The following is a 13,852-nucleotide window of genomic DNA, read 5'->3' as shown; positions in this document are numbered from 1 at the left end:
GTCTGACCCTTCACTTAGCACACTGAGATGTCTGCACACTGACTCATGGATTACAGCATGTTCCCATGTCTCACACGCATTATGCACGCACGCACACACATACCTACACGTGCGCACACACACATGCACACACACACACACACACACACACACACACACACACACACACACACACAGAGACACATACACATACATGTGAACACACACTCAGAAAAACACTTGCTCATTCTTTTTACACACGCGCACACATGTTTCCACTTACGTTATCGCTTTGACATGCACACAGTCTTTCTCACACACACAGACACATATTCACTCTTTCGCTCTCCCTTGCACCCTCTCTCTATCTCTCTCACACACGCACACACGCACGCACGCACACACGCACGCACGCACGCACGCACGCACGCACGCACGCAGGCACGCACGCACGCACGCACGCTCACTCACTCACTCACTCACTCACTCACTCACTCACTCACTCACTCACTCACTCACTCACTCACTCACTCACTCACATTCAATCTCTCTCTCACACACACTCTCTCACTTGCTCTCTCACTCGGTCACTTGCTCACACTTACTTATCTCAGTCACTTACTCACTCTCTCACTCACTCACTCGGATCGGACTGCAGCGAAAAGGACCGATTTTAACTCTCCGATCCAATCGATCCATTCCAGTAGTCCGCTCCAGCACCTCTATCCAGCAGATCCAGCATGTAGCAGCATGTAGAGGCCACGTGATCATAACAGTGTTTGCTAGTCACAGGCAGAACGCAGCAGCGGGTGCATGTGTTTAGTTAGACATACCAACAGTCAAACACACCATGAGTCAGACACCCTCCCCAAACCCACCTCACAGGAAGCCACGGGTGATGTTTAACCAGCAGCACGGATTAGTTTTAACCCGCCATGCATGTCGGGAGCCACAGATGATTTCTAACCCACAGCACTGGTGATTTTTTAACCCACAGCATGGGTGCTTTTTTACCCGCAGCACATGTGATTTTTACCTCATGACTGTTGGACTGTTGGGATGTCTACGTATGCCCCTTAGCAGCAGCAATACACAGCATAGAGAGACTTAAATATGTGCTGTATCGGATCGGTATCGGATCGTAAATTGATGGTGCCACATTGGTATCGGATCAGAAGTGAAAAATCCCTAACTCACTCACTCACTCACTCACTCACGCACGCACGCACGCACGCACGCACGCACGCACGCACGCACGCACGCACGCACGCACGCACGCACGCACGCACACACACACACTCACTACACAGACTACAGTATGCAGTTGAGCGGCCGTTGTCATTGTTGTTGTTGTGAGTCAACCACATCTCTTTGGGTCCATTCCAGTCCATTGTTACACATCTGGAATGCTTTCCAGTAAACGGGAGACTGAATCACCCAGTCACAGTGAATTACAGCACAGCAAACAGTAGCAGGCATGTTGCAGGCTAAGAAGAAAGTGCACACAGCAAAATCCTCAGTGTTAATGTAACTCTGAGAGTGTACAGAATGGAACCAAATAGAGATACTTACCCTAATGGATATATTTGGTTCTATTTGTGCACTCAGAGTTACAGACCGTTACAGGTCCATTTGTTTCTATTTGTGCACTCAGAGTTACAGACCGTTACAGGTCCATTTGTTTCTATTTGTGCACTCAGAGTTACAGACCGTTACAGGTCCATTTGTTTCTATTTGTGCACTCAGAGTTACAGACCGTTACGGGTCTATTTGGGTCCACATTACTGAGTGAGCAGTAGATTATTCAGTGCATGACAGACCCCCAGGGGGTCCACAGCCAAATGACTAGTTGTCACTATAATTTGGCTAATTTGTAATTATTACAATATAACACATGTACAGTATATGTTTCAACATCACCACTGTGAATCTACATGGACAATTATTGCATTTACACAATTTCCTTTACATCAAAACGCATCAAACACGATATAATCATATTTCACATCAGGCTCTCTAGTTAACACAGCCGACGCGAATCGCGTATCAATACGTTATCAATTAATCAAACGTCGGGTGCGGATCACGTATCAATACGTTTCAATCACTTTTTTATAGCATACTTTCATTCATCTTTTTACCCACCCGGACAATGAAGAACCATCGCCCTATCATTGCTGCTTAGTCCCGCTCACGTGATCAGAAAAAAAACCAAAAAAAAAAAAAAACCCCTCCCCTCCTGAAAACAGGAGGGCGGGCCGCTTTACGTGTATAAACCAGTGTAGAATGGATGCGCCCATGCCGATGTAGCCCGTGTGTGAAAAGAATCAAATTTCACCTAACCTCGCCTCACCAGGCTTTCCTCCACCTATTGGCTTTTATACTCGATTCCCCCCTCCCCTCCTGTTTCTCCTGCAGGAGGAGGGCCTTGCGAGATGGGGGCTCATGTCTCGGAAAAAAACATACGGAACGCTGTTACGCTGCCTAACACATGATCTGCAGATTCTGCACCAGATCGGCAACACACATGGACAGATGCATGTTTACTTCTTCATACTGTAGCGACCAAACGATCCCCGAGCCTACAATACTACGAACTAACAAACGAACTACAGTATCGAGAGGGGCCGCCATGACAACAGACAGTCTACCGTTGGTGGATCACGTATCGCCATGCAGAGCCGTCATAATCGGAGATCGCTCAGACGTGTGATTGTAACGCTTTTTTATTCATTATAATTGTAGTGATAAGACCGCAATGAACGCGTCGGGGACGTAATCGACCCGGGTGTAATGTATAACGAACTTTTCCACGTCCTAAACCGTGCATGCCCAGGCATGTTCCCTATACTAGCTTGAAAAACAAAATCAGCTCATGATGACAACGCGTCTCACCGTTATACTATAGTTCTGAACCGAACGGTGGAATGGGACTTTTTATAGCCGTACGATCAAGACTTTTGCTGCCCAATGTGCCCATGACCCCCCCCCCCCCCCCCCCCCCCCCCCCCCATGTTACTGCGATCAAAACAATGAAAGCAGTGAATCATCATCATCATCTAAAGGATGCAGAGTTATGAAGGTTTATAGTCAGACATTGACAGGCAGATATAACAATAAACACAATAAATATGCTATACATACTATACACCGAATGAAAGCCCTGAATGTGTACTTTTACGAGGAAAAGAGTAAACATTGATCCCATGTACAGTCTGTCATAAATTGGTTACTGGGTGGATGCACATTGCGCCCACCAGATATAACTGCAGAGAAGACATGGACCCGTACTCAATATTCACAAAATAAGGCCTATAGCGACATATAAATACTATATACCGTATGAAACAGAAGACTCTCTGCTTTCATAAGAAAAAAACTGTTCTCTACAGTTGCACCGCTCACTTCACAGGGGTGTGATTTTTATTATTACAGTAGAAGTTTACAGACCAAACTGTAAATAAAAGGTTTACATGACTTTCTGTCTCAGTCCGTATATAGCGAGCTGTAGTGAATAAGTACAGAACAGTTGCAACGCTCACTTCACAGGGGTGTGATTTTTATTATTACAGTAGAAGTTTACAGACCAAACTGTAAATAAAAGGTTTACATGACTTTCTGCCTCAGTCCGTATATAGCGAGCTGTATTGAATAAGCAGAGAACAGAATATGGGACAGAGTTGCACCACTCACTTCACATGGGTGTGATTTTTATTATTACTACAGTAGAAGTTTTTTTCTTATGAAAGCAGAGAGTCTTCTGTTTCATACGGTATATAGTATTTATATGTCGTTATAGGCCTTATTTTGTGAATATTGAGGAGTTCACGTCCATGTCTTCTCTGAAGTTATCTGGTGGGCACAAGCTGCATTCAATAACCAATTACTGTCTAACTGTACATGGGATCAATGTTTACTCTTTTCCTCGTAAAAGTACACATTCAGGGCTTTCATTCGGTGTATAGGATGTATAGGATATTTATTGGGTTCAATTTTATATCTGCCTGTCAATGTCTCTGACTTTAAACCATCCATAACTCTGCTCGCTGTTCAAGATAACCACTTCCAGGCAAATGCAGGTGTTGCAAAAAGGTCAATATCTCCAGAATGGAACATGGTAAAATCAAAATGTATTTTTTAAATTGAAGTGGACAAGTTCAGCTTTCTTTTGATGTATGCGTGTGATTCTCGCTATAAGAGAACATTTTGCTGTGGGCCCCCGAACAAGGCCTTTGTGCAATGTTAAACGGTAGCAACATCCAAATAGGCCTGTCGAGATCTTGTAGCAATCAAAGTGTTAAGCATCATTATGACCATCGCCTAATGAAGGTCAATGTCAGGGTCCACTGCAGTGAAATCCCCCACTATAGACAACTAGAGGGTGTTGGTGATTCATTGCCATCCACAAAACTAGCGTCATTTGTATTGTTGACCTATTTCTATTTCTACCATACATCATTTTTGACCCCTCTGTCACATGGAACAATTTTTTGTGTCCAGTATCTATCTGATCTGAACTAATAGTGGAAGAGCATAGGGAGAGATGAGGGATATTTCGCCCTAATTCATCTAATTCGGCCATAGCCACCTCATCACATTTGTGATGACGGCTATGGCCGTTTTTAGCCAAACAAGTTTTTTCTTCTTCCTTATTTAGGTTGCTAATGGTGGCCATATGGATATGGCCGATGTGGCGGACCGAAGGTCACCGGCTCGAGCACCGGCTTGGGCGTCCTAGCTAAATCATTAAGAACATGCGCTTGGCTACATCTGTGCATAATTTGCCGCTTTTAGACGGGTTAGCGTAAAATATCCCTAAGCTCCTCCAGTATAACCCTTTAAACCGTAAATACTTGAGTTCAGCGAGGTCCCCCATGGGTCTATATTTGTCCCCTCCCTTATTTTCCCTCTACACAATTTTGCTGAAAATAGCAGAAGTAGAACACATCACAATGAATCGTGTCGTGATATGTTGTGAGCTTGTAAATATGCTATCCTTGTTCGCTTACGAAGAAATGCTCAGAGAAGGGATGCTAGGGTTCATGTGGTTAATTCACAGACAAGAAACACTTCTTGATGAACTCTAAAAGCCCCTAATTGTCATACAAATGACAGAGATCTATAAACCATATATTTAATTAATTGGAATACAATTGAATGATAAGTCATGGTCAGCCTGTGTTCTGTCCTGCATTTGAAACGATCATACAGATAAAGGATGTTGGGAACGTTTCTAATGGGTGGGGTGTCTTTGTGTGTGTGTGTGTGTGTGTGTGTGTGTGTGTGTGTGTGTGTGTGTGTGTGTGTGTGTGTGTGTGTGTGTGTGTGTGTGTGTGTGTGTGTGTGTGTGTGTGTGTGTGTGTGTGTGTGTGTGTGTGTGTGTGTGTGTGTGTGTGTGTGTGTGTGTGTGTGCGTGCGTGCGTGCGTGCGTGCGTGCGTGCGTGCGTGCGTGCGTGTGTGCGTAGGAGCCGGAGGTGGGGTTGGACAGCAGCGGAGACACGTTGGTCCTGACAGAAGTGACACGCAGCGACACTGGAGTCTATCAGTGTCGCTCTCAGGATGAATACGACACAGTCACTGGAGATGTGCAACTCACCGTGCACTGTAAGGACAACACATGTAATTTTGTACATTGTATTGGTTATACTGCACATTTATGGACTGTAGAATATAGACTGTAGAATGCCCCTAATGCAGCTCAAGATTCAAGGTGGCCTGGTCATTACCTATGTAATACCAGCATCATCTCAATATCTCCAATTAGACCATCGCTTATAAAATAAAATAAAAAAAATATCGTAATTTACTAGTTTTCTACATTTGTAGAGATTTATCAAATAAAGGCAATTACTAACTTGAACAAATGATGGATGCCTCCACACTCATAGAATGGAGTTTCTTATTTTCCCTTCACTTTTATTTGCGTAGTTTGTAAACAATAATTGTACATTTTTGAGAATTTTGTGTGATCGTCATCATCATGTTATCTTTTTCCTTGTCCAGACCTGGACCCAGCTGTGATGATGCCCAAAGAATCTGAGATCGTGTTAAAAGGAGATAGTCTGGCTGCGTCTTGCAACGCCCTCTCCTCTCTAGACACCTCCACTGTCTGGTTCAAGGTACAGTACTCTTCACTGGAGTTTCACCCAATTCCACAACGTTTTTTATTCAAGGACCTGTGCATAACTCTGAGAGTGTACAAATGGAAGGGTCCATATTTGGTTCCATTTGTACACTCAGAGTTACAGACTTGGTCCATTAACAAACCCTGGACCCCACTTTGAGAATGACCGGACACTGTCAATGATGAGTGAACACACAGGTGTTTGAAAGGTGGGGGATACTTTCATTGCTTGGTGAAATAACACACCTCCATGTGGAAAGTCATTCTTCATTGTAATTCTTCATTGTGGTGAAAGCAAGGGGAGAAACAGTGACATCACCTTTTAGGTAGTTAATGTTACTTTAGTCTACAGTATGTGACTCAGAGCATTTTTATAGCGTGACCGTGGGCCAAGTCATCTAGAACAGGGGTTCTCAACGTTTTTGGCCGGGGACCCCCGGAAATGCTTTGGCAATGTCTCGGGACCCCCGCCCCGCCCCCTCCCGACCCCCAATATAAATTGACTGCTACAATAACCTTAAACCATTTTGGGCGGGAACCCCTTTTGATGTTTTAAGCATTGTTATAATTTAGCTATTGAAAAATAGCAGATCTACAAGCTCATAGCGCGCCACCGAGTGGCGCGCTATGAACTTGTAGGTCTGCTATTTTTGAAAAATCGTGAAAATAATTTTTTTTTAAATTATTATTATTATTATTTTTTTTTGGAAAATATTTTGGGGACCCCCCAAAATAATTTGGCGACCCCCCGAGGGGTCGCGACCCACGGGTTGAGAACCCCTGATCTAGAACAGTACAGTATGTCCCATCAAAAGTATACCAATCACTGCTCATGCTGTTACATGCCATGAATGCCTGGAGAAGTCACAATCACAAAGAGCATGAAAGCTGGTTTGTAGTTGAAAATCTATACATATAAAATAAACATATTTCATTTTTGATGATTCTTAGTTAATTCTTAACCCTAATTGTTCCTGTGAAACACTGCCGTGGTTAAGGTCATTACACACTGGCGAATTAGCGACGCGAATAAAAAATTCGACACCGGAGCGAACACCGGAGCGAACAAATAAAGAGCGAAAACGGTCGCATTTTCGCACATTCGCACATTCGCCACTGATGTGGAAGCTTGCATTGACTTCAATTGGTTTTAAAAAAAGGCGAATTATTCGCACGAATAATTCGCGTCGCTAATTCGCCAGTGTGTAATGACCTTATCTGGTGAAACATTTCATGCTTACAATACATAATGGTCAAATAAGGTGTCGAACACAAGCATCCAGCCTGCATAGTGTGGCTTCACCACTGAACATCATATTATCATATCTATATGTTCAAACTGCCACTGTCCACATCCGCAAATAGCTACAGATTATACAGGGAAACATGTACTTGTTACAGATAACAATTGTTGCGTCTTGTGCTGCCAGCTCAGGTCAGCAGTGAAAACAGTCTCATCAGAGTAACAAATCACATATAGAAAGGCGGTCGGCAGCTCATTGTTTAAACAGTCAACACTTGACTCAAGATGGCACGTCTAGCTCATAAAGATAACAAACTAAGATGGCACGTCTAGCTCATAAAGATAACAAACTAAGATGGCACGTCTAGCTCATAAAGATAACAAACTAAGATGGCACGTCTAGCTCATAAAGATAACAAACTAAGATGGCACGTCTAGCTCATAAAGATAACAAACTAAGATGGCACGTCTAGCTCATAAAGATAACAAACTAAGATGGCACGTCTAGCTCATAAAGATAACAAACTAAGATGGCACGTCTAGCTCATAAAGATAACAAACTAAGATGGCACGTCTAGCTCATAAAGATAACAAACTAAGATGGCACGTCTAGCTCATAAAGATAACAAACTAAGATGGCACGTCTAGCTCATAAAGATAACAAACTAAGATGGCACGTCTAGCTCATAAAGATAACAAACTAAGATGGCACGTCTAGCTCATAAAGATAACAAACTAAGATGGCACGTCTAGCTCATAAAGATAACAAACTAAGATGGCACGTCTAGCTCATAAAGATAACAAACTAAGATGGCACGTCTAGCTCATAAAGATAACAAACTAAGATGGCACGTCTAGCTCATAAAGATAACAAACTAAGATGGCACGTCTAGCTCATAAAGATAACAAACTAAGATGGCACGTCTAGCTCATAAAGATAACAAACTAAGATGGCACGTCTAGCTCATAAAGATAACAAACTAAGATGGCACGTCTAGCTCATAAAGATAACAAACTAAGATGGCACGTCTAGCTCATAAAGATAACAAACTAAGATGGCACGTCTAGCTCATAAAGATAACAAACTAAGATGGCACGTCTAGCTCATAAAGATAACAAACTAAGATGGCACGTCTAGCTCATAAAGATAACAAACTTAGCATATTGTTGCTGTCTGAAAGAAACCTTTTATCTCTATTTTCAACGTTGTTTTATTTTGGGGGGGGGGGCGATTAATAATGACCTACTAATGGTGTTGTGATACCGTTTAGAAAATCTATAATCGTGGGCTTGTAATGTAGATTGGCTATTTTTACTACGTTTCCCAACAGCCACCATATCTTTGCTCAGCAGAAACCTCTTATCTCCATATTTTATTTTTTATTTTTTTGTAAAATAAAACGTGATTGTATACAAAAGTCATACAAAAGTATCAAAAGTAGCACATCTGCAAGCTCGAAAGATCTGTTTCTTTCTACTTTTGACATTTTTTTATTTGAATCCTGAAAAGTAACAGTTTTAGACATATGAGGTTTCCGGCAGACCGCCATCATATCCTACTGCCAAGGGTTTTGTATAACTGATGTTACCCTTCCATCATATCCTACTGCCAAGGGTTTTGTATAACTGATGTTACCCTTCCATCATATCCTACTGCCAAGGGTTTTGTATAACTGATGTTACCCTTCCATCATATCCTACTGCCAAGGGTTTTGTAGAACTGATGTTACCCTTCCATCATATCCTACTGCCAAGGGTTTTGTATAACTGATGTTACCCTTCCATCATATCCTACTGCCAAGGGTTTTGTATAACTGATGTTACCCTTCCATCATATCCTACTGCCAAGGGTTTTGTATAACTGATGTTACCCTTCCATCATATCCTACTGCCAAGGGTTTTGTATAACTGATGTTACCCTTCCATCATATCCTACTGCCAAGGGTTTTGTATAACTGATGTTACCCTTCCATCATATCCTACTGCCAAGGGTTTTGTATAACTGATGTTACCCTTCCATCATATCCTACTGCCAAGGGTTTTGTAGAACTGATGTTACCCTTGAAATCTAAGACCGCCATCATATCCTACTGCCAAGGGTTTTGTAGAACTGATGTTACCCTTGAAATCTATGTGCATATCTATGTGCATATCTATGTGCATATCTATGTGCATATCTATGTGCATATCCTACTGCCAAGGGTTTTGTATAACTGATGTTACCCTTGAAATCTACTGTATGTGCACATTTTCCATCTGTTTGAACAATAATGAAGGGAGTACTGGACTGAACTCAACCCACTCCCTGATAACAGCAAATAGAGATTGTAGTTTCAACAGTGCAGCTGACGTGCCATTCCTTTTCACTCCCATCCAACACTGGTTCGGTGGTCACACTCATTTGCTTCCCCTGTCCCTGGCTACTCTTTGTGTATAGTATAGTCTTTGTGTATCTATATTTGTGTATAGTATGTGTTTTAGAGCCCATTTTTTTAGAGTCAATACTTGTGAATCACGATTTTGGAGAGTCCTAGACAACCAATTATCATTATTATTATTAATGTTTTGACCGATTAAAACATTTAACTTGAATTACATATAAAATATAAAATACACACATAAACGGTACTATATTTACCCACTTAAGACCTATTCCAAAAATGTCAATACTGCCGATCTACTGCCGATCTTACAATGAGATATGATGCGAGAGTGCGGACTGGCCGACACCGACTCTGGATTCCTGAATCGCTGCCCTTCACACCCCCTGTTTAGCGTCAGGGTCTTGAGCTCTACAGTGTTGTTAGCTCTGCTGGAGTTACAATCTGACTGTTAACACCCTGAGCGGCATAAACGGAATTCTCCGTCCTATCAAATAGTAACGCTCGACGCTCAGGACGGAGATTAATAAAAGGACGGAACATTATTGATATCAAAACCGAGCACATCGCTCCACAGGCTGGGAGCGCCTGTTGGGCAACATTCGATGTCCTTTCCGGTTGGGATGTCATCCAAAATGTTCCCCCCCATTTTAGTGGATGAGACCGAAAATCTTAATACGTGAATAACTCTTGATCTAAATCAATCCGTCCGATTCTAATGAAAGATTATGTTTGTGACGGCCCATCGCGGTCCCGTCGCTAGTCGCGTTAGAATTATTCATACCTCCCGTTGTTGTTAATCGCCTCTGGGGTGTTTTGGCTACATCTAGCTACTTCAGCTACATACAAGATGGCGCCTGGTGCTCTTGAAATGTGCTGCATTTTTATTATGTAAAAACTGGGACTGATGTCTTCAAAAAAGTAAAAAAATAAAATAAAATCACACGTGTGAAGTGAGGGGCCCCTCTTATCATTATACATCATCATACATCAGCCTATCAAATCATCACATTCCGTGCCACAAACACACACACACACACACACACACACACACACACACACACACACACACACACACACACACACACACACACACACACACACACACACACACACACACACACAAAGCTGTGCATAGTGTATTAGGCTGGCTCTAGTGTGGTTGTGTAACTTTGCTCATGTGTACATAATGTGTATGTGTTTGTGTGTAGGACGGGACGCAGGTAGGACAAGGCCACACGCTGTCCCTGCAGGACGCCACGTATGACACGTCAGGAGAATATGTGTGTAAGGTGACCGTTCCTGCCCTGCCAGACCTGCACACCACTGGATCCGTCCACATCATCGTCCAAGGTCAGTCATCACTGATGTCCGCAACACATGCATTATATACACAGACAGAACAATCCTGAGGATGTAAAAACTCTGAGAGTTTAAAAATGCCATTTTGGATGAACCTGGGCCACGTCCCTACTTCCTTCACAGGTGTTACCGCTGATACTAATGAGGGCTCTGTTCCATTCTGGTCAAATAGAGACAGGGTGCTGCTATTGTGCTTGTTGGCTCACTGGAAACACTGCTACACCAGTGGGACCCCTTGAGTGGGTTCCAAATGGCCCTATACGAATGTGTAACTCTGAGAGGAACCAAAATGGACCCTTAAGGGACCATTTGTACACTCTCAGAGTTATGGGGGTCCTTGAAATTAAAAAGTTTGAGAACCACTCCACACTAAATGGAACAGAGCCTTAATTAACACCTAAACACCTGTGAAGGAAGTAGGGAAGCAGCCCGGAAGTAGGAAGAGTTATTCTGTGTGCATAATATGCAATTATGCATATAGCCCATTGAACCGCAACCCTTTTTCAATTGAGAATGATTTATTTGTTTCCACATTTAGCTTAACTAGACCGGTGGCCATTGGGCACTAGCCTACTCGGGGAACGATGCAAGTTGGGAATGCATACTCCTCCCCGTTATGCTATACCCATTACCCATTGTACCTGCTCTACCCATTTTCAGAGTACCCGTTGTGCTCGTCTTTAAGCCTGTGTCCCGTCTATAGTATACCCATATATGAAGACGTCTGTATCGGTCTGTCCATGTCCATTTTATGCCCATATATGGGCATGCCACATATATGGACATTGGATCTGTGGTTCTGGAAAACTGGATTTCTATATATACCTACACTGTATTTCCACGTTGGTGTGTGGCTCTGTGGCGCAATGGATAGCGCATTGGACTTCTAGGCATGTTTGTAAAGACATTCAAAGGTTGTGGGTTCGAGTCCCACCAGAGTCGTGTGCACCTGTCAGCCTACATTCCTGGACATGTATGTAGGCTGATGTGTTTTTCTAAATATGTCTTAATAAAAAACTTAAACCTCTTTTCATACCAAACCATGTTTTTTTTTTTTTTTTTTTATATAGGCTAGCGCGCCCGTCTGTTGGTTAGAGCCCACCCAGGGATGAGACTTTGAATGTTTTCAAATTGTAATAGTGGCAGGCCAGGAGCTACTACACTGAGAACTTGGGGTCTTCCCTATATTCCTTAGATTCTATAGGGCCTCATGCGCCAACCGTTCTTAAGAAGTTCTTAAGAGGAAATTTGTTCTTAGACCCACTTAGGAAGTTTTTAAGAAGGTTTTGGGATCCCTCAATCTTTTCTTAGCTGTGATTTGTTCGTAGGTAAGAACAGAATCTACGCACACTGTGGAGCACTCTTAGGGTGCCTTTTTCGTTCTTAAGTGCAATCTGAAAACATAAAGGGAAAACAGCGCCATCTGCATGATGCTCAAAGTTTGGTCTGAGGACCTCAAGGGGTCCTTGAGGAAGTTCCAGGCAGTCCACAGCAAAATATGGAATATTTTACCACTTTAATCCCATTTTATACTTTGAAAATAGCCAATATACAAGCTCACAAACGCGTCCCATTACTGCCCATTTTGAGCTTGTAGATCGGCTATTTTCAAAACATTTTGATAAATCTTCAAAACATTACCCTAGCAGAAAATATTTTCATATGGGGGTCTGCAGAATGGTCCTTGACATGAAAATGTTTGAGAACCACTGGTTTAGTGTTCACAACCCAACCCAAACAAACGCACCATACCCACCACATAACCCCCCCCCCCCCCCCCCCCCCCCCCCAGTTGACTATTGTGAGATAAATAATAAAATACATTCATGAATATTGAAAATATTAAAATATTGAAATATTGAAAATGTGAAAATTTCTGTTCACTTCAGTACCTCCACAGTATTATTGATTTTTAATGTTTGGAGTCTGGTGTTCCACCATATTTAGACTTTAGTTTAGGTATTCTTGACTTCACTCAACTTTATTTCTATGTGTGAGGTCCTGTGAGCTGCAATCACACACAGGTGTGACTGCAGGCAAGGCCATGGAGTCATGCAAAACCACACCCACCTGGGCTCTGCACTCTCCCTGTTTGCATCCTACCTGACGGGTCGCTCCTACCAGGTGATGCTGAGAGGGTCTGTGTCAGAACCACACAGGCTCACAACTGGGGTTCCCCAAGGCTCGGTTCTGGGTCCTCTTCTTTTCTCTCTCTACACTACATCTCTGGGTGCTGTCATCCACTCCCATGGCTTTTCCTACCACTGCTATGCCGATGACACCCAGCTGATCCTCTCATTCCCCCCCTCTGATACCCAAGTGGAGGCACGCATTGCTGCTTGTCTGGCTGACATCTCGGCGTGGATGTCGACAAACCACCTGAAGCTCAACCTGGACAAGACCGAGCTGATGTTCCTCCCGGGGAAGGGCTGTCCGCACCGAGACATGGCCATCACCATTGATAATGCTGTGGTGACCTCAACTCGGACTGCGAAAAATCTGGGTGTGACCCTGGACGATCAACTGACGTTCTCGGCAAACATCGCATCAGTGACAAGGTCCTGCAGATTCCTCCTCTACAACATCAGGAGGATTCGCCCCTTCCTCACGGAGAAGGCAGCCCAGGTGCTCATCCAGGCTCTCGTCATCTCCCGCCTGGACTACTGCAACTCCCTCCTTGCTGGTGCTCCGGCATCTGCCATCAGACCTCTGGAGCTTGTTCAGAAAGCTGCGGCTCGTCTGGTGTTCAACCGCCCCAAGTTC

General features: G+C 43.3%; 1 protein-coding gene across 1 annotated transcript in view; it reads left to right on the top strand.

Annotated features, from left to right (window-relative positions):
- The window catches only part of LOC306928779 (cell surface glycoprotein MUC18-like), a gene marked incomplete at its 5' end in the record, with an annotated part of 92,760 nt that overhangs the window by 30,501 nt on the left and 48,407 nt on the right, over positions 1 to 13,852 (top strand). The window contains 3 exons of the mRNA XM_079509052.1: positions 5,445 to 5,583; positions 5,983 to 6,098; positions 10,939 to 11,080. Of these exons, the coding sequence (XP_079365178.1) occupies positions 5,445 to 5,583; positions 5,983 to 6,098; positions 10,939 to 11,080 (397 nt within the window). The remainder of the gene's footprint in view (positions 1 to 5,444; positions 5,584 to 5,982; positions 6,099 to 10,938; positions 11,081 to 13,852) is intronic.

This window comes from Electrona antarctica, assembly GCF_951216825.1.
Source record: "Electrona antarctica genome assembly, chromosome: 8".
NCBI classification, from domain to species: domain Eukaryota; kingdom Metazoa; phylum Chordata; class Actinopteri; order Myctophiformes; family Myctophidae; genus Electrona; species Electrona antarctica.
Note: the sequence above shows the minus strand (reverse complement) of the source record. Positions and strands in the feature narration are given on the sequence as shown.